This window comes from Convolutriloba macropyga, chromosome 3, assembly GCF_964194025.1.
Source record: "Convolutriloba macropyga chromosome 3, txConMacr16.3, whole genome shotgun sequence".
Taxonomy (NCBI): Eukaryota; Metazoa; Xenacoelomorpha; order Acoela; family Convolutidae; genus Convolutriloba; species Convolutriloba macropyga.
Window position 1 is genome coordinate 23,186,300 of NC_134470.1, and position 23,643 is coordinate 23,209,942.

A 23,643-nucleotide genomic window follows, 5' to 3' on the forward strand; every position below is an offset into this window, starting at 1 on the left:
CTACCTCTCTCGGCTGTTTTTTTTCTTCCATTTACTAGATCTTTTCTAGACGCTTCTTTTGGTCATGCAGCGCAGCCAGACCCAATGCCAATGCCCATAAAAAACTTCCAACGCTTCTACTTGTATCACTCATCTGCATCTGAGCACATAGCTGTCCTGTACTCTGACCCACAGTATCAACGGTTGCAATAAATTCCAATGTCCATCCCGATTTCCCTTTATTAAACAATCGTTTTCTTAAAAATGGGAAAGTCAAACAATCGCATGTCAGACTGATACAGCGCCTCTGTTAGTGTCACTGCTTGCTTCCCTAGAGTTGACTGCTAATAACCTCTTAGTAACTCTCCAGCAGCATTCAAGGACCACACACACAATTGTGTAGGCACTCACTTCATCATCTCTTCTTTCGTCCATCCCAATTTCCTGCCAGAACCCAGATAGCGCTCAGGCCAATCCTCTCAAACTTTGTATTCCACTGAAGAAAAACGCTTCAGCAATTAATAACAGAAAATGATCAAACACTTGGTAACTCGAATAAAAAATGTGAATCAAGTCTTAGCGTACTCTCATTAGTTCTTCCAATGAAAAAATTCGCATGCTCTCCAACTAATCAGAAAATAATCCGAAGCAAAAACACAACAGAGAAAGTATACCCACCCGGGAGCGCTTCAAAGCTTCTTGATATTTTGAGCTGTCTATAAAAAACCATTTAACTAGTACTCTCTATTTCTTGCTCAGTAAAAATTAACAAACCCAAACACTATTTTTGGCAAACAAGCCTTGTAAAAAGCACGCCCGGAGTTTGAGTATGTAATTTTTGAAGATAGTCATCGAAATCAAATGTAAAATTCTGTTAATTTTACCGTTTCCATAATTTGTGATAGCTAAATTTTTTACAATTATGTTTATATGTATATCTTTTTTATAATATGTAATACATATACTTTTGCCTGAATTTCTGCTAGGCTCAACAGTGAAGGGACTCTGTCAACCAGAAGACAGACCAAATAAAACAAACCATGGGTATCGACATGGTGAAACAAGCGCTTAATTTTTTATTCAGCTATACCTCCTCTTCCGCTCTTGTACGCTGTTCAAAATTAGATAATCTCAAATTTTTTAGTTCCTAATGAGAATCAAAATATCAACTATTCTCAAATACATAACAGAGGCAGGAAAAATACCTGCTCTTCAACAGAAAAAAAACAATCTCAAGACTATTTCTAATAGTAATTAGGATAATATTAGCAGAATTTCCGGGATTCACTTGCCAAATAAAACTAACCCAAATGCTCATGGTATCGCATTTGGTCTTGCACTTGCAAATTTTTCAGCTTAGTCTTAGTACACGGTGAGTTGTCCGGCCTCTTTTAGCAATCTGCTTAGGATGCTTCGCTTTGAAACTCTTTTTCATCGCAACACAACTCTCTCGCTTGTGCGAGAGTCTCTCCTGAGTGTCTCTCGGGGTGTCTCTCGGGGTATACTCAGCGAACATGCTCTTGTCTTAGGCCAACAAATCTTTATCTTTTAAGTTAACATTGCTACTCAAATTCTGACATATCACATCCTTTAGGAGGGCATCTATTTACTGTGGAAGCCAACAATTGCAACTCTTTTCCTCTGTCATTCAACTGCTATCGACCAGTGATCAACTTTCACCTTATCTTGAGTCAGTGCTTACCTTTGGAATCCTATGCACTCAAACAAAATTTATCACTCAAATGCTCATGTCATTTCCATTATTCTTTGCTTAGTAAACAATGAAAGTTGTTTTAAAAAGCTCATATTGCCCCTTTACCGATCTCAAGTTTAACTCGCTATAGTTAAACTCTGTTAAAACCATCAATTATTTTGTCAACTAAATTCAACGGGAAACTGAGAAAAAGCGTCCTTCACAGCCATTTCATGCAATTCACCAGTTAAAATTTACCGAAAAAAAACTAATACTTTAGAAATCGTAGAATATGACCTCTAGGGGTCGTTCAGTTGTCACCCGTCCAATATGGGGAGTCAAGTTGATAAAAATAACCCTTTTCGCATAAATTTCATCAACTGTTGCTTCTACTCGCAATTTCTCACGACCTATCTTTTAATAGGAAACCGACAGTCTACATGGAAATCTTTCGTGGGCGTTCTGCAGAGGATCAGAAATCAAAAAATCTCGTGTTCTAGGGGTTAAAGAACCTCATTCCTTCAGATCATTTTTAAAATTTAGGTTGTAAACAAGTTGCAAGTCAGAATTGTTTTTCATAGCGTTATCCGGTGCTAGTCGTTTGCGCTTTGAAATTTTTTAAGGTTTCGTTATTGCCGAATGTCGAAGAACACGATTCAAGTGTCTTGGGCTATCCTGTTGTTACCAATTTAATGTCATCCGGCCGCTCAAAAAGGACAATTTCTGGTGTTTGGCACACAGGTCATACCGAATAAAAAATTTCGGGTCGCACACGGAAGTTAAACGTTGAACTATCAAAAATCCCTTAATTACACTAATGCTCCAAAATTTATAAAGGTATTTCCAATACACCACGCGCAATTCAAATTTCACGTCCCGCAGCACCAGCGAGCAGTAGTTTTGTTAAGGTTTTTCTGAAATTGAAGCCGTTTTCATGTTTGGATTCCCAGCATCAAAGTTAGTATAACTGTAGTTTTTATGGTCAACCGATTTCAAATCTTTGAGAAATTGTTACCTCAATTTCAAGTGCCAACAACTCTTACCTGAAATTTAGCTAATTTCATTTCTGTTAAACAACGCAACAATTGCATTAACAACATTTGTGTTAAAAACCACCTGATCTTTTTTTCTCTTGGTGCTGGTATCTATAACACAGCAAAGTTTGTAGGCAACCACCTTATCATGTCTTCGTGCGTCCATCGCAGTTTCCTGACAAAACTCAGCACGCCAATCCTCCCAAACTCGGTATCCCGCTGAAAGAAAACGCTTCACCGATTAATAACAGAACATAATCAAACTTTTTGTGACTGAAGTCATAAAAATTAATCAAGTCTCATTGTACTCTCAGTGATTTGATGACCGATGAAAAACATTGCACGCTCTCCAACTAATCAGAAATTAATCCTAAGCAGAAAAGAACGAAGAAAATATGCCCACTCAGGAGCACTACAAGGCTTCTTGATATTTTGAACTGTCGATAAGTGCATTACTTAACCAGCACTCTCTTTTTCTCGATCAGTAAAATTTAACAAAACCAACCACTAATTTTGGCAAACCAGACTTGTAACAAACACGCCTGAATTTGGGGACTTTGGGTATGTAATTGTTGAAGACAGTAATCAAAATTAATTATAAACTTTTGTTAAGTTCAGCAGTTCCGCATTTTGTGATTGCTATTTCCCCTACAATCATGTTTTTTTTATCTATATCTTATTTAAAATATATACTACAATTGTTTTCTTCTGAATTTCTGCTAATCTCAACAGTGAGGGAACTCTGTTGCCCTGAAGATAGACCAAATAAAACAAATCATGGGTTTTGAAATGGTGAAGCAAGCGCTTACTTTTTTACTCAGCTATTCCTCCTCTTCCACTCTTGTACGCTGTTCAAAATTAACGAATCTCAAAATTTGTAGTTCTTAATGAGAATCGTAATATCAACTATTCTCAAATAGATAACAGAGGTAGGAAAATTAATTGCTCTTCAATAGAGAAAAACAATCTCAAGACTTTTTCTAGTAGTTAAAAGGTAATATTAGCAGAATATCCGTCGTTCACTTCCCAAATATATTAAACTCAAATGCGCATGGTATCGCAACTGGTTTTGCACTTGCAAATTTCCATGCTTAGTCTTACTACACAATCAGTTTTTCGGCCTCTTTTAGTCAACTGCTCAAGTTGCTTCACTATTAAACTCCTTCTCATCGCGACACAAATCTCTAGCTTGTGAGAGAATCTTTCCTGTGTGTCTCTCTAGGTAAGCCCTTGCAACTTATACTCAGCGAACTTGCTCTTAGCCTAAGCAAACAAACCTTAATCTTTTATATAAACATTGCTACTTAGCTTCATGTAATATGTCACATTCTGTGGCAGGGCATATATTTTTGCCAGCAAGTAATTGGAATTGTTTGCTCTGTTATTCAACTCCTATCAATTAGTGTTCAACTTTCATGTTATCTTGAATCAAAGCCTACATATGGAATCCCATGCTATCAAACCCACCGTTTTTCACACATATGCACATTTCATTTCCATTATTGTTAGCTCAATAATCTCTGAACGTTGTTTTGAGATGCCCATATCGCTTCTTTACCCATTTCAAATTTAACTAACTGTAATTAATGGCTGTAAAAATAATCAGTCATTTCGTCAGATATAGTCAACGGTAAACAGAAAAAAGCGTCCTTCACAAATTTAGAGCCATTTCATGAATTTCATAAGTTATAATTTGCCGAAAAACTAATATCTCGGAAATCTTAGAATTTGTCTTCTAGGGGTGATTCAGTTATCAACCGTCCAAAATGAGAGGTCAACTTGATAAAGATAACCCTTCTCGCAGAAAGTTCATCCACAGTTGCCTCTACTCGCAGTTTTTCACAATGTAACTCTTAATAGGATGCCAGCAGTATAAAACCAAATATGTCGTGGGAGTTCCGCAGAAGATCAGAACTCAAAAATGCTTATCTGGTGTTCTAGGAGTAAAAAAACTCATCGGTTAGGATCATTTATAAAAATTAGGTGACCATCAAGTTGCATGTCAGAGTTTATTGTCCTGTCGTTATCCGTTGCCTTTGAATCGTTATCTTTTGCGCTTTGAATTTTTTGAAGGTTTTCTTAGTGCCGAAAGCTGAAGAGTACAAGTTAGCTAAAATTCAATGACGTTGGTATCTTCTGTTACCAGGTGTCTCAGATTATCATGTTGTTACCATATCAATGTTATGCAGCCGCTCAAAAAGCCCAAATCCTGGTTTTTGGCACATGGGTCATCCCGAATAACAAATTTGGGATGCACCCGGAAGTTAAAGTTTCAACTATCAAAAATCCTTTGCACCGGCGTGCCCTGCAGCACCGGCGTGCTTTAGTTTCGTTAATTCGCTAAAGTTTGTCTGAGTTTGAAGCCGACTTCAAGTGTGGATTTCCCGCATCAAAATTAGTCTAACTATATTTTTTTAGGTCACTCCGCCTCCAAATTTTTAAGAAATTGTTACTGCAATGCCAAGTGCTAAAAACTCTTACTTCAAAATACGCTTTTTTCATCTGCGTTTAATAAACCAGAGTCCACTCAAAAATTTTTCTCTTGGTACTAGGATCAATAACACAGCATGCTTTTTCTTTTTAATCTGCTTTTGCCCGTTTTTTTGTTCAGTTGGTAATTTTTACTCCAAAACTTCCAAAAACCTTTATACTACTTTACTTCCGGTGTTGTTAACTCGGGGTGGGTGGTCGCATTGATCTGGAAACCATGCCAGCCCGAGAGAACACTTGGGTGCGCATGCCTTTAAAATTTGGCTAACGTCCGCTTAATATAACTACCTAGGGGGGGGGGGTTTAATCGGCCCCGGCCCTTTTTCATAAAAACCACTAGATCAGTTTTTGTCTGGTAAAACTAAACGCCTTTACTTCGCATCCAAATTCGACTGTTTTTCAAAATGTCTATTTCACTTCAGAATTGTAGTTTGTCCCTAGTAGATTTCTAAAATTAAGTTGCAGTCCATTCACTTATTTGGACTTTCGCCCGATGCGCACGTACAACTTTGCTTATGTCATCGAATTATATTGACAACTCAATATGCTTCAGTTCATTAATTTGTTTGTTTAAAGTATATCACTCAAGTGCTCTCAGTGTCTCCTTCGAAACAATATCCTTTTATTACAGAAAGCTAATTTTAAATGGAAAACTTAACCTAAATAACCTGATTTAAATTTTATAACTTACTCGCTGTATCTGTTTATGCCAATATTAACGTAAATTTATGTGTTCGACACCAAATAGCCATCATGGCATATGTAACCTCGTTATGGAATCAAGACAATATCATCAATCATAAGCTCAGTTTTAGCTAAATTTTCCAACAGTTTTATCATTGAAAGTAGTTTCCCTACAGTATTAGATTAGCTTAAGTTATTCCGTTGCACAAACTGGTTGAGATTAACCCAGTAGAATTATGATTTTTTAAGTCTACATAGATCTTAGCGCATGTCTAGAGTTTATTCATGAGAATCAAAAAATTTTAACGATGTAACAATTCGGTTGACTATCTTTTGCGCAAGTTATTGGTGATCCTTTCCAGTACCTTAAAAGAATCCATTCCGTTTTCAGAGAAGACTATACATGCTTTATAGACGTAAAGAGAAAACATTCTTCATGTTAAATCATAATTTCATTACATAATTATGTTAACCTATACAACTATGAACTCAGACGGCCTATTTACGGTTTGCTGAACAGAAGCTCCTTATAATCACATGTATTAATTATAATAGCTAGTTTCACCAGTTGAGAGGCTTCCTGTGTTATGCGTTTTGTTTTATTTTCCGTCGAAGAAGGGAGAAGGGAGAAAAGGGGCACTTCAGGCGTCAATTGCGGACAAACAGACGATGATGTCTCAAAAGGGAGGCTGTGAGGGAGATGACCACACAGCGAAGGTGGAGCTGATGAAAGATCTTGGGATAGAGAAAGGAGAGAGGGACAGAGTTCTGAAGGTGGTCAGGGACAAGAGTATCTCTGACAAACACTTCATATTCTACATACAATCATTTAAGGTACATTCACACAAACAGACTAGTCCAGGTGTTGAAATTGAGCAAAGTAAGTCAAAGTTGGGGACTGAAACGCAAGCTGCACACTACCAAAGCTTATCAGTATAAGTCTAAACAAATTTGTGGGCAGTAGGGTTAGCTCCCATTGGCTTCAATCAATGGATTTGCATAAATACATAAACAAATTTATCGATACATTAATGGATGAGCGAAACAGCATAGAACTTAAAATTCTGTTGATCAATTAGAGTAAGTTCACAAAAGTCAAATCCTATCGCTGTCTGATAGTAAATTTATGGAATCTCGAAATTTTGTCGATGGATAAACATACTGTTATAGAAGAGTTTCTAATGGCTGAAAATCTAGGCTCGTTATGTTGCTGCTGAATGCAGCGCATGTCAAATGAATTTTGAAATTTTGTAGATGAACTTTGTATGGTACATTCTCAAACTACAGACAATGCAATCCAGTTCACGTTTGTTTCAAAACACGTAAACATACTACTCCCAAATTAATTTTATAGCAGTTTGTGATTTTTTCTTACCCTAAATGGTCAGGCCGTTTTTTACTTACAATTTGAATAGAAAGAGGCCACTTGGTGTTGGGGAAAACATCCGTAGTTTATACCCTTCAAATTTGAGAGAGAAAAAATATTAACAAAAACGCTTGAAATACGGAAAATGCTGAGTTTTTTATCACAGACGTTAAGGAACAAATGAACGTAACAAATTAAGACTAAACACTATGCCCTAGAACTACTTTGTCATTAATCCTCAATTTTATTTCAATAGATTTTCGAGACCTATTGAAAATCGAAATAACAGTCAGAAATCTGATTTTATTTTGCTATTATTGGCGCTCTTGCGAAAATAGAAAGCTGCTTTTTTATGAAAAAATTGAAAAACTGTCTTGAATAGGTTTCAAACAAATGTTTTATGTTGTATTTTTGTTTAGTTGTGATAACCACCATGTAAGCAGCATCCAGAAAATATGGAATTAACTAGCTGAACTATCTATTCAGTCAAAGTGTCAGCAGTTTTTCATTTGATTTTTGGTAACATTATCTTGCATGAGCTTAGAGTTCACTGATTATTACTTTTTTCATTTTCTTATAAAAATTATTTAATTATTACTTTTAAATATTTAAAAAAGATTTTATGCTATGCGCGGTTAATTCTCATAATGCAGATCAAGAGAGTATTAATTGGTACAGGTTTAGTAAAAACTTAAAACTTTTTTATAAAAAACTACTCTGATGAAAAGTAACCCGTTTAGAAGCTACTAATATAACGTTTTCTATGGTCTTTTGTTACAGTCGTAAGTTTTTATTTGAACTAAATTTGATTTTCTGAGAGCTCAGGATAAAAAATACGAAACGAAAATTGACTCTTTGCTTCCACTTTAAAAATGGGATTATAGTAGCAATCGTGAAAGTTGATTTTTCCTAGTTAGAAATCCGTGTCAGATTTTCTTTCTGTCTCTAATTTAAGTACCCTTAAACATTATGTTCATTTGATCGAAAAAAGTTCGACTCCAAAGGTTTTTGGTAATTTATGCGCTTTTGGAATTATAAGTGGCTCACTTAGATACCTTGGGCGTTTTCGTCCAGCAGCGTTTTTGTTTGAGTAAGCGAAGCATTCTGTAACAGTTGCTTTTTATTAGGAAAAACTTAGTGTCCGTTTTGATCGGTCCTATTTACTTTCAAACTTTTAAACCTTTGATCTGTGAGCCTGGAAACATGGTTACATATAAAGAAAAAAACAAGAATGATTACTAAAATAAACGAGATAACAGAAAATAAATCAACTCTTGCGAAATTTTGTCAAGTAGGAAAAATAATTTTATCAATTGAAAAATCATTTTTTTTTTGAAAAAAAAGGAGCTCCAAAAATCAAATTCTATCCGTTTTCTAGCTAAATCGCAAACACTTATTTCTTTTAGGTAAAAAATTTGTTATCATCAATGATGTGCGGCCTCTATTCAGATTCCATTAGACTTAAAATTCTGAATTCTAAAATAAAATGACCTCTGCACTCACTTCTAAATCTAACCTGAGAATGCAAAATCGGCAGATCAAATTCAAAATCAGTTCACGGAAATGACGTGAATTATGTTTGCCTACAAAAATATCAAGAAATTGATTTGAATTTTTTAAATGAAATCGTAAAAACCCACATGCGAAAAAAACCATAATTGCCAAAAACCATAAATGCCAAAAACCATAATTGCCATGTTTGACCAAAATTGATATCTTTTTCGAAATTGATGGTCTCAAAATGCAGAAAGGATATTTGAAAACATTCACCAAATCCTGCCAATTAATCCTAGAATGGCAATAAAGATGCAAAAATGGAAACCAAAAATAAACGTGAGAGAATTTACTGAAAATGTTGGAACCGGTAGACGCTTGATATGGTTTCATACTTTATTTTAATGCATTTGAGTGTTCAATTCTTTGGATTGCTTCAGTTCTTTGATCGTAACCCGGAGGACAACACAATCAAGCAGAACGAGTTGGCAGATGCACTGAGATGCTTTGGCTTGAATCCAACCAATCAGGACGTGGAACAGCTCACAGCTGAGTTTGACACGAACAGTAAGAGAACATTCTCCTCCAAATCCTCATCATCATCTTCTTCTAGCTCCTCACAAGCCGTATGTCGGGCCAATGTCAAGTGTAAGACAACCAGCACAACAACACCAAAATAGCCCAAAAATAGCCCAACTAACACATTGCACAATACTGTTTCCTTCCCCTTTGAACACAATGTCTGTTTTCATAGACCTGATGTGTGTGCGAACATTTATATGTTCTAATATGCTTTCAAAAGTAAGGTCGAAATTGTTTTTAATTAGAAAAATTAATGCTTAATTCTGATAATTTATCAGAATTTTAATCAACTATTGACTTGTTATTTCGACTTTTCCCGGCTTTTATAAATATATATGTGTATTAACACACCTAGAGCATAACTTTATCTTGAACAATGCCTTCCGTTATGAAAAAAAGCATAATCAATCTAACAAACTAATTTGAAATTAGCACCCAGTTTTTTGACAAACCGCTTTGATATAACTCAAAGCGACTCGGTAATGTGCAATTGCATATAAGGTTCCGACCCCGCTCATTCGAAATTTTTGCATGATTGTCTACCAAAAGAGGAACATAGAAAAACCCAAAAAGTCAAGTATTTTTTTAAAGATTGGTGTATGAACGAGCAGATAGCCTCCAAAGCAAAAGATAGCCTCCATCAGTGGTGGAGTGAATAATGGTGCATTAGATTGATGAGATGTGCAAATATTAAGAAAGCGAGTCAAGACGAACAGCAAAATCAAACAACAACAACAAAAATTAAATACATCAAAAACTCCATGTCCGTTTTGAAAAACAAAACTTAATAACAAAGTCAAAATAGCGTCAGATAAAACTGATATTAAACAAAAAAATTTTCAATTCACCAGAAAAAATATGGTACTACTCAATAAAAAGGCTTGGTAACAATTAGACAATAAAGAACAAAAACAGTAAAGTTGTAAAGTTCGCCTATTTTTTTTAAAATAATTAATTTTAAAGTAATGAAAACCATTAGAAATCAACTAAATTATCCCATAGGTGTACGATTACCAATGCTTCTATAAAAGGAACTAAGAACTGCAAAGAACTGCGGTTACAAGAAGAACAACAAATGGACAACAAGCAAAAAATCAATTAAAATTCGGCAGAAAACTCTTTTGAAACCGTAAAGCCAAACTATGGCCATCAAAATATGTTTGATTGCTCTTTCTGTTAGCACTGATAATGTAATATGTCATCTCTCATTAATGAAGCTAGGTAACAAGTAGATAAAAATGAAAAAAAAAATGCAAAATTAAGTAACACTTTAATTTTTTTTCGAAAAAAATATTTCCCAAGGCATGAACGCCATTAATTACAGAATGAAAAAATTAAATAGGTTCCTTTAGTCTTCCAAAGCAAGCCCTTGAGAATTGAAATTATCCAGAATATGTCTTCCGTCTACAAAAAGAACGTCAAACATGACAAAAAATCAAAAATTCTTTTTTTTTCTGTTTTAAGTCATTAAAGTCAACGAATTCTTTTAATTTATTAGATTGTGTGACACCAATCCCTCTTGAAGTTTTCCTTTGACAACAACAATATCATATTCGTAATTAACGAGACTAGATAATGACCAGATGATAAAAGGAGCCAATTTGCGAAGTTTCATTATTTTTCTTCAATTTATAAAACAATTGTTTTCATAGTCATGAAAGCCATCAGCTATCTACTAATTTCAGAATATCGGATCATCTATTTTTCCATGAAAAGCCATAGAAACTGGGTCATTGTTTTAGAATTTTCATACGACTAAAAAGACAAAGTAAAAAGGACAGTTAAAGACAAAAATTAAAAAATTCAAATAAATTCTCCGAGAAAGTAGTGTCGAAACCGTAAAAATCTTAATCTATATCTTCAAGGATTTAATATTATCAAGTGTTCTTTATTTTGAAAGCCAAAGATGTGATATGCGAACTGTCAATAACGTGATGATGTGACAAAATTTGAAAACGTGAAAAATGGGCAAATACCTATAAAGTTTTTAAAAAATGTGAAATCTAGCAATATCAAAGCCCGAAAACCATAACTTGAGGAGCAAAACCGCAGTAAGGATTGAAATCAGTTTCAATGGAAAGAAGAAGCTTTCTTTCATTGCTGACAATAAGCTGCAAGTTGACCAAACTAAGAGAAAAATAGAGGCAAAGTTCAATAAGTCATTATTTATTAAAAAATCAAATACTTTTAAAAGCCATAACGACCATAAGTTTTCAAGTAATCAACTAGATACAACAATGTGGAGTCATTTAGGAATTCAATTGGATCTATCAGTAATGAGCTTTGGTTTGAAATTTTCTGTTATTTAATTAATGTAAAAAAGGTCGATGTTTTTTAATAAAAAAGACCGACTGATTACAATCCGAATTATTTTTGGATTATACCAGTCCAAGATTGATCCAAAACTAGCCCTTCTAATGTTGTCTGTCCATTTGGGACTTTTAAATATTCGAATGTTCTAGATATTGATTTTTTGTTAGTTAAAAACTCAAAAATATATGCTGCGTTTTTGATAATCAACGAATAAATTTAGCAAAAAACGGCAAATTTAAATTACAGAGCACTCTCAACGGATTTTGAAGTAGAAAAAAGCCCCGTTTTGAGTCTTAAAAAACTTTGTTAGTAGTGTTTGGGTCTGTACTTCCTGTAAATTTAATCAAACTGGACTAAAGGAACTTTTTTCGTGCTGTTTTTGTTGAAAACGTCTTAATTTTGAAAATATTAGCCAGAATTTTTGACAATAAAATTAATAAAAGTAATCTACAATAAAGTTTTTGTCTTTAAAAACACAAATCAAGAAAACGTTCATAAAAAATTAACAAATTTTAGCAAAATTGGCGAAGTTTTAGTCAAAAATTCCGGAAAATGTGAATAAAGTCTCGCCGGAATTCATTTTATTTTCTCAAAATTGAAACCTCGATAACTTCCTGTAAAAAACGAAAATTAAAAAAATCTACCAGTCTCAACTCTCTACGATGCTTATATCGATCGGCCAAAATTGACTGAACAAAAAAAAACCCATTTGAGTTTATAGTTCCTTCCCCCTCAAGAGGGGTCGGAACAATTAATCTTTTCATTCATAGTCAATTAGAAATAGATTGTTTTTAGAAGAAAAATTCAGCATTTTATCCCCTCCCTGTTGTATGAAAGTTTGTTTTTACTTTGTCTTACTCATTGCTTTTAGAAAGCATGTTTTTCTTTTGTACCTTGGTTCCACATATGCCTTTGGTTCTAGATGTGCAGATTGTTGAGAAATTTAGTGTAATGTAATAGATTTTGTGTTTTTGAGGCAGAAAAAAAGAGGATTTTATGCGATTAGCTGATTTAATGCTCGTACCTAGATTTTGTTGATAAAATCGATTTTATTCGATTTTTTAGTCATACGACCAGATTTCATCTATTAAATAGATATTTTGATCTTCTTTCAAGTAGAGAAGTCACAAGTTTCAATAATAAAACTAAACCAGCTTGATTGAAAAAATACTAGTAATAAATTATTTTTCTCTACCTAACAAAAATTCTACTTCGCGCAGATACTAAAATTTTTCGAAGCGCCTTTCACTGACAAGATTGATATAATATCATGAATATATTAGGTTCATTTCAATATTCTTCATTATAGCTCCACTTCAACGCTTTTTTCGCACAGGATTTGATAGAAAAAAATTGTCGTGATAAAAATACAAGCCTGATAAATTTTACAGGTCACGTAGTAATTGTTGGTTAGAGTTTTTCTCAGAGGAATTATGACCACGAATGTTTTTTTTTGACACTGGGCACTTTGGTAAGCAAAACAATCAAAATTAGATAACCTGCATTTATATCGATAAAACAGACAAATTAACGCTCAACCAGAAAACTATGTAAGACTCCTTGTTGAGATACTTAACGTTGTTTAATAAACGTTTGATGGTCATTCCTAAATTTTGCGAAAACTTTATTGAGTGGACTGATTTTCGAGATGCCACCAAAAAGGACAGTTCCCACCTGAGATATAGATGATGATAGGATGACGCACTTGTTCGGCAACTCTTGTGCGGCTACAGATTGCAATCCGTTTCCAACTGGGGTTCCGACCTTGTCTTTTAAATGAGTACCGCCAGGCTTTAAGGAGAGACCTATTCTGTTTGGCTTCTATGAGATGGCTGACGTGGCTCTGCGGAAAGCAACAACTGTTGTAAGAGAATGTAGATAAGGATTCAATTACATTGTTCTAGACAGTTTGCAAAGTTTTTTTAATCAGTTGTAAGTTGCGGGAACTACCAACTCGTTTTTGGTTACGATAAGGACAAAAGTCAATGTTTTTTCAAGTTTCACTTCTGACTTGATTGTTGCACAACATGCTCCAGGGGAAAGAGGAGGCCAACTAACACATCACAGACATTTGACCAGATCGACGAAGAGTGTGCAACCCAAGTTGCCTAGAGAACCGCTTCGAAAAAAGGTCAAGAAAAAATGGGCTAATCAGCCTAAACAAGTGCGAGGGCGAACGTACGTGCCGTAAGCCGTTTTCACCTTCACCACACGGTGTTGTCCATCTTGTCCAGGGTAGACTTTGAGAACACGTCCAAGTGGACAAATTCCACGTGGAGTCATATCTTTCAGAAGTCAAACGATGTCATTGACTCTGAGTGGTGTTTGGTCACTATTGCTTCAATTGAACTTCTTTAGCAGTGTCGGAAGATACTCCTTGACTATTCGTTTCCAGAAATGGTAGACCATTTGCTGCACATTCTTCCAAGACTTGAAGCTGGCAGGATCTTGGCTGTCGAACTTTCCTGGTGGGAGAGAGTTGAACGGTCTGTTGATCAGAAAATGGTTTGGGGTGAGGGGCATTTCATTTTCTGGAAGATCAGCGACAATCGTTAGTGGTTTGGAGTTCAAAATAGCTTCGGTCTCGACCAAATTTTTCCTGAACACACCAAGCGACAATCTTCTGGAGCCTAGAATGAACAATAGAGTGCGTTTCGCGGTCTGGATCAAGCGCTCCCGAATACCGCCAAAATGAGGCCCATAGGGAGGATTGAACTTCCAGGTTGTGTTCGTTGCTGCCATTGCTTTGTAGATTTTGTCGTTGTCAAGACGTTTAACTCATCTTTTTAGTTCCTCAGATGCACGAATAGATGTCTTGCCATTGTCGCTGAGCATTGTTGTTGGCTGGCATAGAGTCTCGCTATCTTGTCTTTTGCAAGCAGTGTAATCGGGAATTTCTCGACTTCGAGGTTATCTGGCGCAAATTGCAATCTTCCGCATGACGAAGGACTCCATTGTTGTCGAACATTGGGTTGAGCAAACGGATTTTGCACTTTGAATCTATCCTGGAACCACGTTTCAGTTTTTGAATTCTTGAGAAGAAGAAATTCTACTGCGACATTTTGATCAGCCGATTTCTCGCAAGAATGACATCTTCTGTTACATACTGTTGATCTTTAGGATTTTGCTTTTTGATTCGAAAAACCAAATTGAAGACTGTTGCTAAAATCAGGAGCAACCTGTTTCAATTTGTAAACCGTGTCGAGTCGATTACTTGCTCCGACAAACTGCGTGAAGATTCATGCGTTGCTAACAGATTCTTTGAAGAGTTCTCAGGAACGCTGAGCTGTCTCGTGGAAAAAAATGCTGGCGCTGTTAGCCATTTGGCTGGACTTTCGTTTGGATTGAGACCACGGTTCCCGTGATCGGCTGGATTTTCCTTTGTGGAAACGTGTTTCCATAGGTAAGCATCGGTTGAAGCAAGATTTTATTTGAGGCGATTCGCAACAAAAACAGGTTGTTTCTTTGTTGTGGATAACCAGTCAAGTACTATTTGACTATCTTTCCAGAGTGCAGAGCGAGGAATGTGAAACGATCACTCTTTCATGATGGTTGAAAAAAGGCGCACTCCAATGACTGCGGCTTCCAACTCTAATTTGGGTATGCTGATTTGTTTAAAAGGGTCAACTTTGCTTTTGCCTATTAAGAGACAAGTTTCAACATCAGTTGCTAAGTTATGAACTGTTTTCAAGTATGCAACGGCTGCAACTGCCACAGCTGAGGCGTCAACAAATATATAGACCTCATTTTCACTTGCTGGTGAATGGCAACTCTTATTGAGAGTTCTGTTCAATGTTTCTTCTGGTGAAGGAAAGTATAAGTCCAAACTCTTTTGAAGCGGTTTAACTACTTGATGGGCAATTTGTTCGTCCCATTTTTTCCCAAGTTTCCACAGTTCTTGAAGAACTTTTTTTAAGCGGATCGTTAATGGCGACATTATCCCTATTGGGTCGAAGATCGAGGAGACAATGATAAAGATCTTACCTTGAGTGTACGTTGATCCATCTTTTAGGAAATCAGTGAGAGGTTTCATAAGAAAGCAGTCTTTTTCAAGATTCCATTTGAAACCTAGAACTCCAAAAATATCCGTCTGGTTCTCTTTGTCTTCTGGAGGGATTTGGCTTAGGACTAGAGAGCTGTTTGAAACAAATTTTGTGAGTCGAAACTCACCTGTTTGCACAAAATGTTTTGTATTAAGAACTGCCTTACAGGCGTCTTCTTCTGTTGCATGTGATTGGATGTAGTCATCCATGTAAAAATGTTTTCTGACGGCTTTGAGGGCTTCTGGGAATTGTTGACTGTTCTCTTTGGCACAATGGCTAAGAACGTATATTGAGCACGAAAACGAGTTCAAGTTCCTCCAAAGATGAGTCTGATAAATTGGTACTGTTGTATTTGATCGTCTGCTAACCAGAGAAAACGAAGAGCAGACTGATCAATCTTATGGATGGCGATTTGCATAAACATGCCTTCGATGTCCGCAAGGACCGCAACGGGATGTTCTCGAAATCTTATCAGGACGCCCAAAAGCTTATTAAGCAGATCTGGCCCTGCAAGAAGGTTAGATTTGCGCGATTGGCCGCGGAAATTTGAAGCTGCATTTGCAACTCCGCAGACTTTTCCGGGCTTATAGATATTTTCCACAGGATGGTGTGGCGGCAGGTATCAAAATCTGTCTGGTTGAGGATCTTGCATTTCCACCGGTTTGACATATTGTTTCTCAAGGTCTGTCAAGATTGTCTTATTGTTTTTTTCCTGCAACAAAGGATGAGACTTTTGACTTGGTTCAGTGCAGAATAGAAGATGTTTTCCAACTTTATTTCTGATTTCCAGGGCAGTTTGATTTCATATCTCGCACTATTGTGATTGATGGAGTTCGTCAGAATATCAATCAACTGTCCGACTTGTTTTTTGTAAATTTGTTCAGGGTCCATCTGAATGCCATCTGCTTCAATACTCCAGAACTGTTCAACAAGTTCGTCAAGTCCGGGTTCATCTGTTCTGTTTCTTGACACATGGAAAAAAGTCTTCTTCTGCTGACTTGCGGGCTGCTGAGTGGTGGCTGAGATACAATTCTCATATTCACCGGCGAGGGTCCAACCGAAGTTTAGTTTTCACACCAAAGGGTTGATTTTGGTTGCCAGGTTTAACATTTGTAGTGTAGGTGAATGCGAATGCGTTAACACCGAGGAGCGCCGATTTTGCCATCAGAAATATTTGGGAAAAGTATGTGGCGCAAACTGTTGAAGGCATCACAAATATGATTAAGTTCAAAAATTTTTGCAGCTGCGACGTTCAGGGACGGGGAGCTGAACGTTCGAGAGAGTTCAAACGATATTTCAGTTGACTTATATGGAGTTATTGTGACTGGCTCAACAATTCTTGAGAGAGACATGCTGTTCTCTGTATTGAGAAATTGTTGTGGTACTGAATGTTGAGTTTCATGGGAAAGCACAAGAAATTCAGGTCTGGCGTTCAATACGAAGCTGAATTGGCTACCGTGGTCTATGAGGGCGTAGGTATTGAATGCTTTATTTCCCTTGAGGAATGAAACAAGAAAAAGCAACAATTCTCATACCAATTCTTCGGGGTTTCTGAGCATTGGTTAACGCTGAACGATTGGTTGGTTGCATTGCCGTGTAAGTTAAGTTGTTGCACGTTTTGCTGGCTTGGGTTGTTGAAAGTTTGGACAAAACGGCTGTTGGGGGCTTTGTTTGTTTAAATTTTCTGTTGAGAAGATGTATTTGGAGTTTTACTTGAAGCTTTACTAGTAGACAAAGCTGTTGGATTGTTACCAAAAAATTCAGTAGAAAAAGCTCCTAAAAGGCGTTTGATTTGCTTGGCAGTATCATGATGTGTTGTGTAGTGGAATCCACTGGAAACCTGACATCCTTTTTGCGATGGGCACCATTGTTTGTGGTGTTTGTTGCTCAAACAGTTTACACAAATTGTTTTGGCCGACAAGGTTGTATCGATCACATGGTGAACACAACTGATACTCAGGGCATGTGGCAGTGCTGTGCTTTTGTTTGCACTTCTCACAAGATCGTTTTGGGATAAAAGTTTTATTCGGAACGCTTTGTGAAGTTAACGCTTGTTTTTGTTGAGCCGCAAAGTTCCAATGTTTTCTACTGTTTTCCGCTGATGCGTGGTTGACTGACATTGATAGGTTTCTATTGTATTGCTTGGTTTGCAGGTTGTTCAATTTGACAAACTATGAAGCTTGAGAACTGATGGTTCTTTGAGTGTTTTCTCGACTCACTTTGTCGTAGATTTGAGCTTGGAGCTCTAAACATTGTTGAAAATCCACAAGAGTCGAGTCTGAGCTGAGTGCGGTAAGACAGTTTTCTGTCCACTTCAGAACCAAATGACGTGGTATTTTCTCGTTGGCTTTCTGAATTGGTGTTGTAAGAAGTTTTGTAAGTTGAAGACCGGAAGTCTGCTGTAAAGCCAAGAATTTGGAAGGCTTGCACAAGTCGTTTCAAAAATGAGAAAAAGACAGTGAAATTTTGCTTGTTGTGGAAACTAATTTGCCAGTGTTTGAGCTGGTTAATGAACGCACTAACAATTATAGTACAATCACCGAAATGTCGGATTAGTTCATTCAGTGCTGTCTGATAATAAGATGGATCGCAGGAATAAGCATGAATCAAGTCCTTTGCTTTCCCACTCACAGAATTCTGCAAGTAGGTTATAAGATGCGTTTCTGTAATGGAAGTGTTCTTGTGAATCATTGTGGTGAAGTTATTGATCCGCTCGTGAAAGTGGATAGGGTTACCACTGAAATTCTGAAGTTTCAGAGGTGGCAATTTGATTGAATGTTTGAAATCAACATTTTCTTTTTCTCTGTGTTCAAGTAGAGTTCAAGTGTACTGCGCTACTGTGTCGGCTGAAAGTGGGTGGTAAACTACGGTCGATTAAAAGCTAGCTTATTTGATTTTGTCCAACAGGATTTAGTTGTTGATTAATGCACATTGGGGAATGGATCGTGGAAGTTACTGGAGCTTGAAAATTCGATGGAACTTGAGAGCCAGGAATAAACTGGTTGCTACACTGACTGGGCTCTGCCACATATTGGTTAACTGGGAGGGTGCTGGCGAGGCCGTGTTGACTGTTAACAGGTTGTGGAAATTGCAGAAGAAAAGCAATTCCGTTTGATTGTGAAGCTACCTGGTTTGGCAGAAAACTATGAACTGCAGGGTTCAAGACTGTATTTTGATGCTGTTGTTGCATCAGGGGCACGGTAATTGAAGGAACACTTGCGGAATGTACGCCAGTTATAGGATTAATACAATGATTGGATTGTAGGCAATGGTTTTCTGCGACTATTTTATTAGTGTAAGATGTGAGGTTCTCTTTGCCACTGTGGGTAAGCAGGGCAGTTTTTGCAGATCACAGTTCAACACTTGACTATCGACATATCCACTGGCTCCTATTTGAAATTGAGAACGTCCCAAATTCAGTTGCAGATTGGGTAAATTATAGCATTGAGGATTTCTGTTGGCATTTTAATCCTTATTATTTCCTTGCTTTGGCGAGTTTAAATTAAAGGTTTTCTCCATTTCCGAGTTTTGGGAAAATAGACCATCTGTATGTAATTGAGGAGTTGGATCTGCCAAATTGAAGGGGTCTGAAAAAGAGTGATTACTTGAAAAGTTCAAATTTTGAATTGGAAGCAAAAGCTTCTGCGACGTGCTGAAGTTGTCACTCAAGTTGATTTGAGCGGTTTCAATTTAGCGAACATCTCTAATTACCAGGTTGGAGGCAATTTCAAGTTTCCTTGATCTTGGAGATGTGAGTTCTTGGCTGGTATCTTTGTCAGAGCAGGGAAAAGGATTTGAAGCATTTGTTTGGTTTCCAAGGTTATTTTTCAATTTGAGAAGACTTTCATGAACCTACTTTTTAGTATTTCTTTGATGGACTTCAAGCACATGTTGATTTTGAAATCCTGGTTCATTAGATGGTTGTAGAAACATGGATCGTTGCCTTGGCCGTGGTGGTATTGGAGGCGGTTGATTGAAGATGTTACAGCTGGTCGGTTTTTTTTCTATATCGCGCTGATGCTGGATTTGTTCCATGTTGTCACTGGGCACAGGTGTTGATTGCCGAGACAGGTTTCTTCTGCTGGAGATCATGCTGAAATCCTCTCTAATGCGACTGGAAGACTGACTGAGCTGGCCATCATCGTCCAACAGATCGACTTCCAGTTCCAGTTCATTGAGACGAGTCATTAGTGTCGTTTGCCTATTCAATATTGATGATGCAAGGCTTTGATGTGGCTGCTGTTTCCTGATTCTGTGGATCATAAAAGACAATGTTCGGAAGCTCTTTTTCTGCTCCAAAGTTTTCTCAAGGAGGTCGAGCAGTTTTCTTCATGGACATTTCTGTCGCTTTGAACACATTGATGGCAAACTGACACTCATCGCTCTTCTGCTTCGACATCTTGGTGGCTGTTGTTTTTTTGTAGCTCATTTTTGTTGCTGTTGGTGAAGAAACTCGTTGAGTGTGAAAAAACGGCTTTGAGAACCGGCGGGACGCAAATTTTTGATGTAAAAAATTGTCGAAGGTTTGAATGCTGATGATCCCAGCTGTTTCTTGTTCAAAAGACCAGCGACGCAATTTTTTCCAAAAACTGATGTCGTAGGATGTGTTTTGTGTGCTAAGTCTAGCCTTTTGCATTAAAATAAAACCTAAAAGCTTTTCTGAACGTTTGCAAGCTGTAATCGACTTCTGTTCAACAGACCCAAATAATTGCTTGTTTTTTTTTTGCTGAATAAACACAAGTTCTGCTTAAACAGATGGTTTTAACTGTTTTAACTAGTGTATCTGGCTACTGTGGTTGACAGGAAACTTGTGTTTTGCTACAAATATGCAATTGAGCCAACATTAGACCACAACTCAAATAACCGCTCTATTAAACTCCTTTTTCTTGAACACTTCAAAAAACTCGTCTGTTTCTCTCACATACGAATAAATTACCGACCAGAAATCTTATGAAACTACCAAAGAAACTTTTTTTAGCTCCCTAACCTTACCCAAACACTATGATTAATAAGTACCTCTCACAGTTTTTTGCGAATTTGTAACTTTGAAATCTATTTTTTTCTAGGAGTTTATTGTTGCTGTGATGACTAAAGATAAGAAATTTGTCAAACGGCGATGCGTTTAGACAACAAGAGTTACAGGAGGGGTACTGAATGCTAGAAATTTACATTATCTGCTCTTTTTCACTCTCTCTTCGTTATTTATAATATGCATTGACTGTAATAAATTTTCGAAGCGCTCTGTGACAGATAACATCTGAGATCTGCCTTTCAAGTGATGGTAACGTCTGAAGCCAATAGGTATAAAGGGACTTTGCAGACGGCAACGTCTAAGACTGAGGATCTCTGCACAACCAAGTTTTGGAAGTTTCTTCCAAAAAAACTAAAATGGTAGTTGTTTTCGTCAAATGAAAGTTTTGATTATTGGTATGGCGCCTAATGACTTTATTAATTACTTCCATATACAGGTAAAAATATCAAACCGACTGACAATGACTTGTTTTAGGGGCTTGTTTAGTTGTTTGTTCAGTAATTCAAATGAATATGTGGTCAGAAAATTAACTTGTGTTTTTTGAATTTTCTGAATTCAAAAACTTTCTTTCTGACATTTTGTATTTATATGATACTGATTGGATAAATCAATAAATTTAACTTTTTAATGGAAACCAACTCAATAGAGTTGTTTAATGATTTATTCTGCAATTCAGACGGATATGGAGTCAGAAAACTGAATTGTGTTTTTTTGATTTTTCTGAACTCAAAAAATTTTTTCCGGCATTTCTTATTTATATGACACTGATTTGATAAACCGATGGAAATAGTTTTCTGTTTGACTGATAGCCAATTCAACAGAGTGGTTTCTATGGTTTTTTCCGCAATTCAAACGGATTTGTACTCAGAAAACTGAATTGTGTTTTTTGGATTTTCTTTACTCATAAAAATTTTGTCTGACATTTTTTGTTTATATGATACTGATTTGATAAACCGATGGAAATAGCTTTCTGTTTGATTGAAAATCAATCCGAAAGAATATTTTAATGGTTTATTCCGCAATTGAAATGGATTGGGAGTCAGAAAACTGAATTGTGTTTTTTTTAATTTTCTGAATTCAAAAAATTTTTTCTGACATTTCTTGTTTATATGATACTGATTTGATAAACCGATGGGAATAGCTTTCAGTTTGATTGAAAACCAATCCAAAAGAATGTTTAAATGATTTATTCGCAGTTCAAACCGATATGTTGTCAGAAAACTGAATTGTGTTTTTTGAGTTTTCTGTTGTAAGGAACATTTCTCTGATTTTTGTGTTTTTTTCGCAGATTTTTCTTTAAAAGTGCAAAAATTGCCTTTACTCGCAATAAAAATGATAAAACTAGTCAGGGTTTATCAAGCGAGGTGTTATAGTAACAAAAAAGTTGTTTTTGATGGACAAATTCCATTTTTTGGAGGCTTTTTGTCAAAAAAAGTAGGAGTTTTTGGATGGATCTAACCGGGGAACAGGACATCATAGGTAACGTCTGAGACCTCGAGCGGACTTCTGCTGGGGACGTCTGAAACCAGTAAAAAAACTAGATCCTCTCGTCGGATGACGTCTGTAACCCAAACTTGGCTTCGTCGACTGAAAAAATCGCTTGTCTGTTCTTTTCTGTGTTTTTTCTGTGTCTTTTCTATGTCTTTTCTGTGTCTTTTCTATATCTCTTCTATGTGTGTTTTCTTTTTCCTTTGAAACTATTTGCCGGTAACAGGGGAGAATTTTGTCCTCAAGGTTGTTTTGGGGAAAGAAGGTAGATTTTGTTCTTTGAACGAGGGGTAAACCATAAAATGTAAGAGAGTGTAGATAAAGATTCAATTACATTGTTCTAGACAGTTTGCAAAGTTTTTTTTTCAGTTTTAAGTTGCGGGAACAACCAACTCGTTTTTGGTTAAGATAAGGACAAAAGTCAATGTTTTTTCAAGTTTCACTTCTGATTTGATTGTTGCACAACAACTGTCAATGCCAAACCACTTGTTGATGAGCAATATGGGCATAGGCACAACATCGGGATTTTCAGACTTGACATGGGCAAAGATGAGGACCTATACCAGGATGTAGTTAAAATAGCAAAACTGGTGCGAGTGAAAATCAGGAGAACCAACATTAATGTATGTGATCGACTCTACAATAGACCAGTTGAAAGTTTTTAATAGTTAAATTTGTCAGCTTTGAAAGGAAGTTTGAGAAGATGCTGATAAAGAGGAAACTCAGAGAAGGCCAGTATCAAACTGACATAAATGATGACCTGGCAACATTGAGGTCAAAGATGGTCGCTAAATTATTTGAAATTGAAGGCCTAAAAACAGTAGCAATACAAAACAGAAAGATAACATTTTGTCAAATCAAACACATCAAAACTGTTTTCAGCTAATTAGCTGAAGTGTAGGCATCAACTTCTGGCAGTTTGGCTTTCGGTTGTATCATTCAAGACGTAAAACCCCCCAATAATATAAGAGACAATGTGATTAAATGAATATCTACATATATCGGTGTTATTGGACTTGCAGAAGTTTAATTGTGACATTGTATAAAACGAGAGATTGATTAAAAATTTAGAAGATGATGGTATCCGTGGAACTGCACTCACATGTTTCATGTCTTATTTATTTAATAGGTTATGATTTTTTCAGATAAGTACAACCCCGTTCCGGTTTTCGACCAGTTCTATCTGGCGTTCCAATTGTTATTGTTTATGCTAATCAAAAAAGATTAAGAACAGAAAAAATAGCATGTATTACAATTTAGATGCAATTTTGGATGGTAAAATTTTGGATAAATAGTACATAGTCAAATATTTGGTTGTTTACATTGACCAAAAACTAAATTTTTTTACATTAAATTGAAAATGTCGCACACTAAAGATTTATTAAAAGTGACTGGAACAGCATATATATATATATATATTATATATATATATATTATATATATAT

At 36.2% G+C, this 23,643-nt stretch overlaps 1 protein-coding gene across 3 annotated transcripts in view; it reads left to right on the forward strand.

Moving 5' to 3' along the window:
* LOC142336078 (neo-calmodulin-like) overlaps positions 1 to 23,643 on the forward strand; it is a 38,911-nt gene that overhangs the window by 6,646 nt on the left and 8,622 nt on the right. Inside the window, exons 2-3 of one of the 3 annotated variants that reach the window (XM_075384592.1) lie at positions 6,526 to 6,714; positions 9,181 to 9,388. In XM_075384592.1, coding sequence (XP_075240707.1) covers positions 6,550 to 6,714; positions 9,181 to 9,388 — 373 coding nt within the window. In that variant the 5' untranslated portion in view covers positions 6,526 to 6,549. Of the gene's footprint in view, positions 1 to 6,495; positions 6,715 to 9,180; positions 9,389 to 23,643 lie in introns of all 3 variants that reach the window. The other 2 variants (XM_075384591.1, XM_075384593.1) reach the window with 2 other exon arrangements.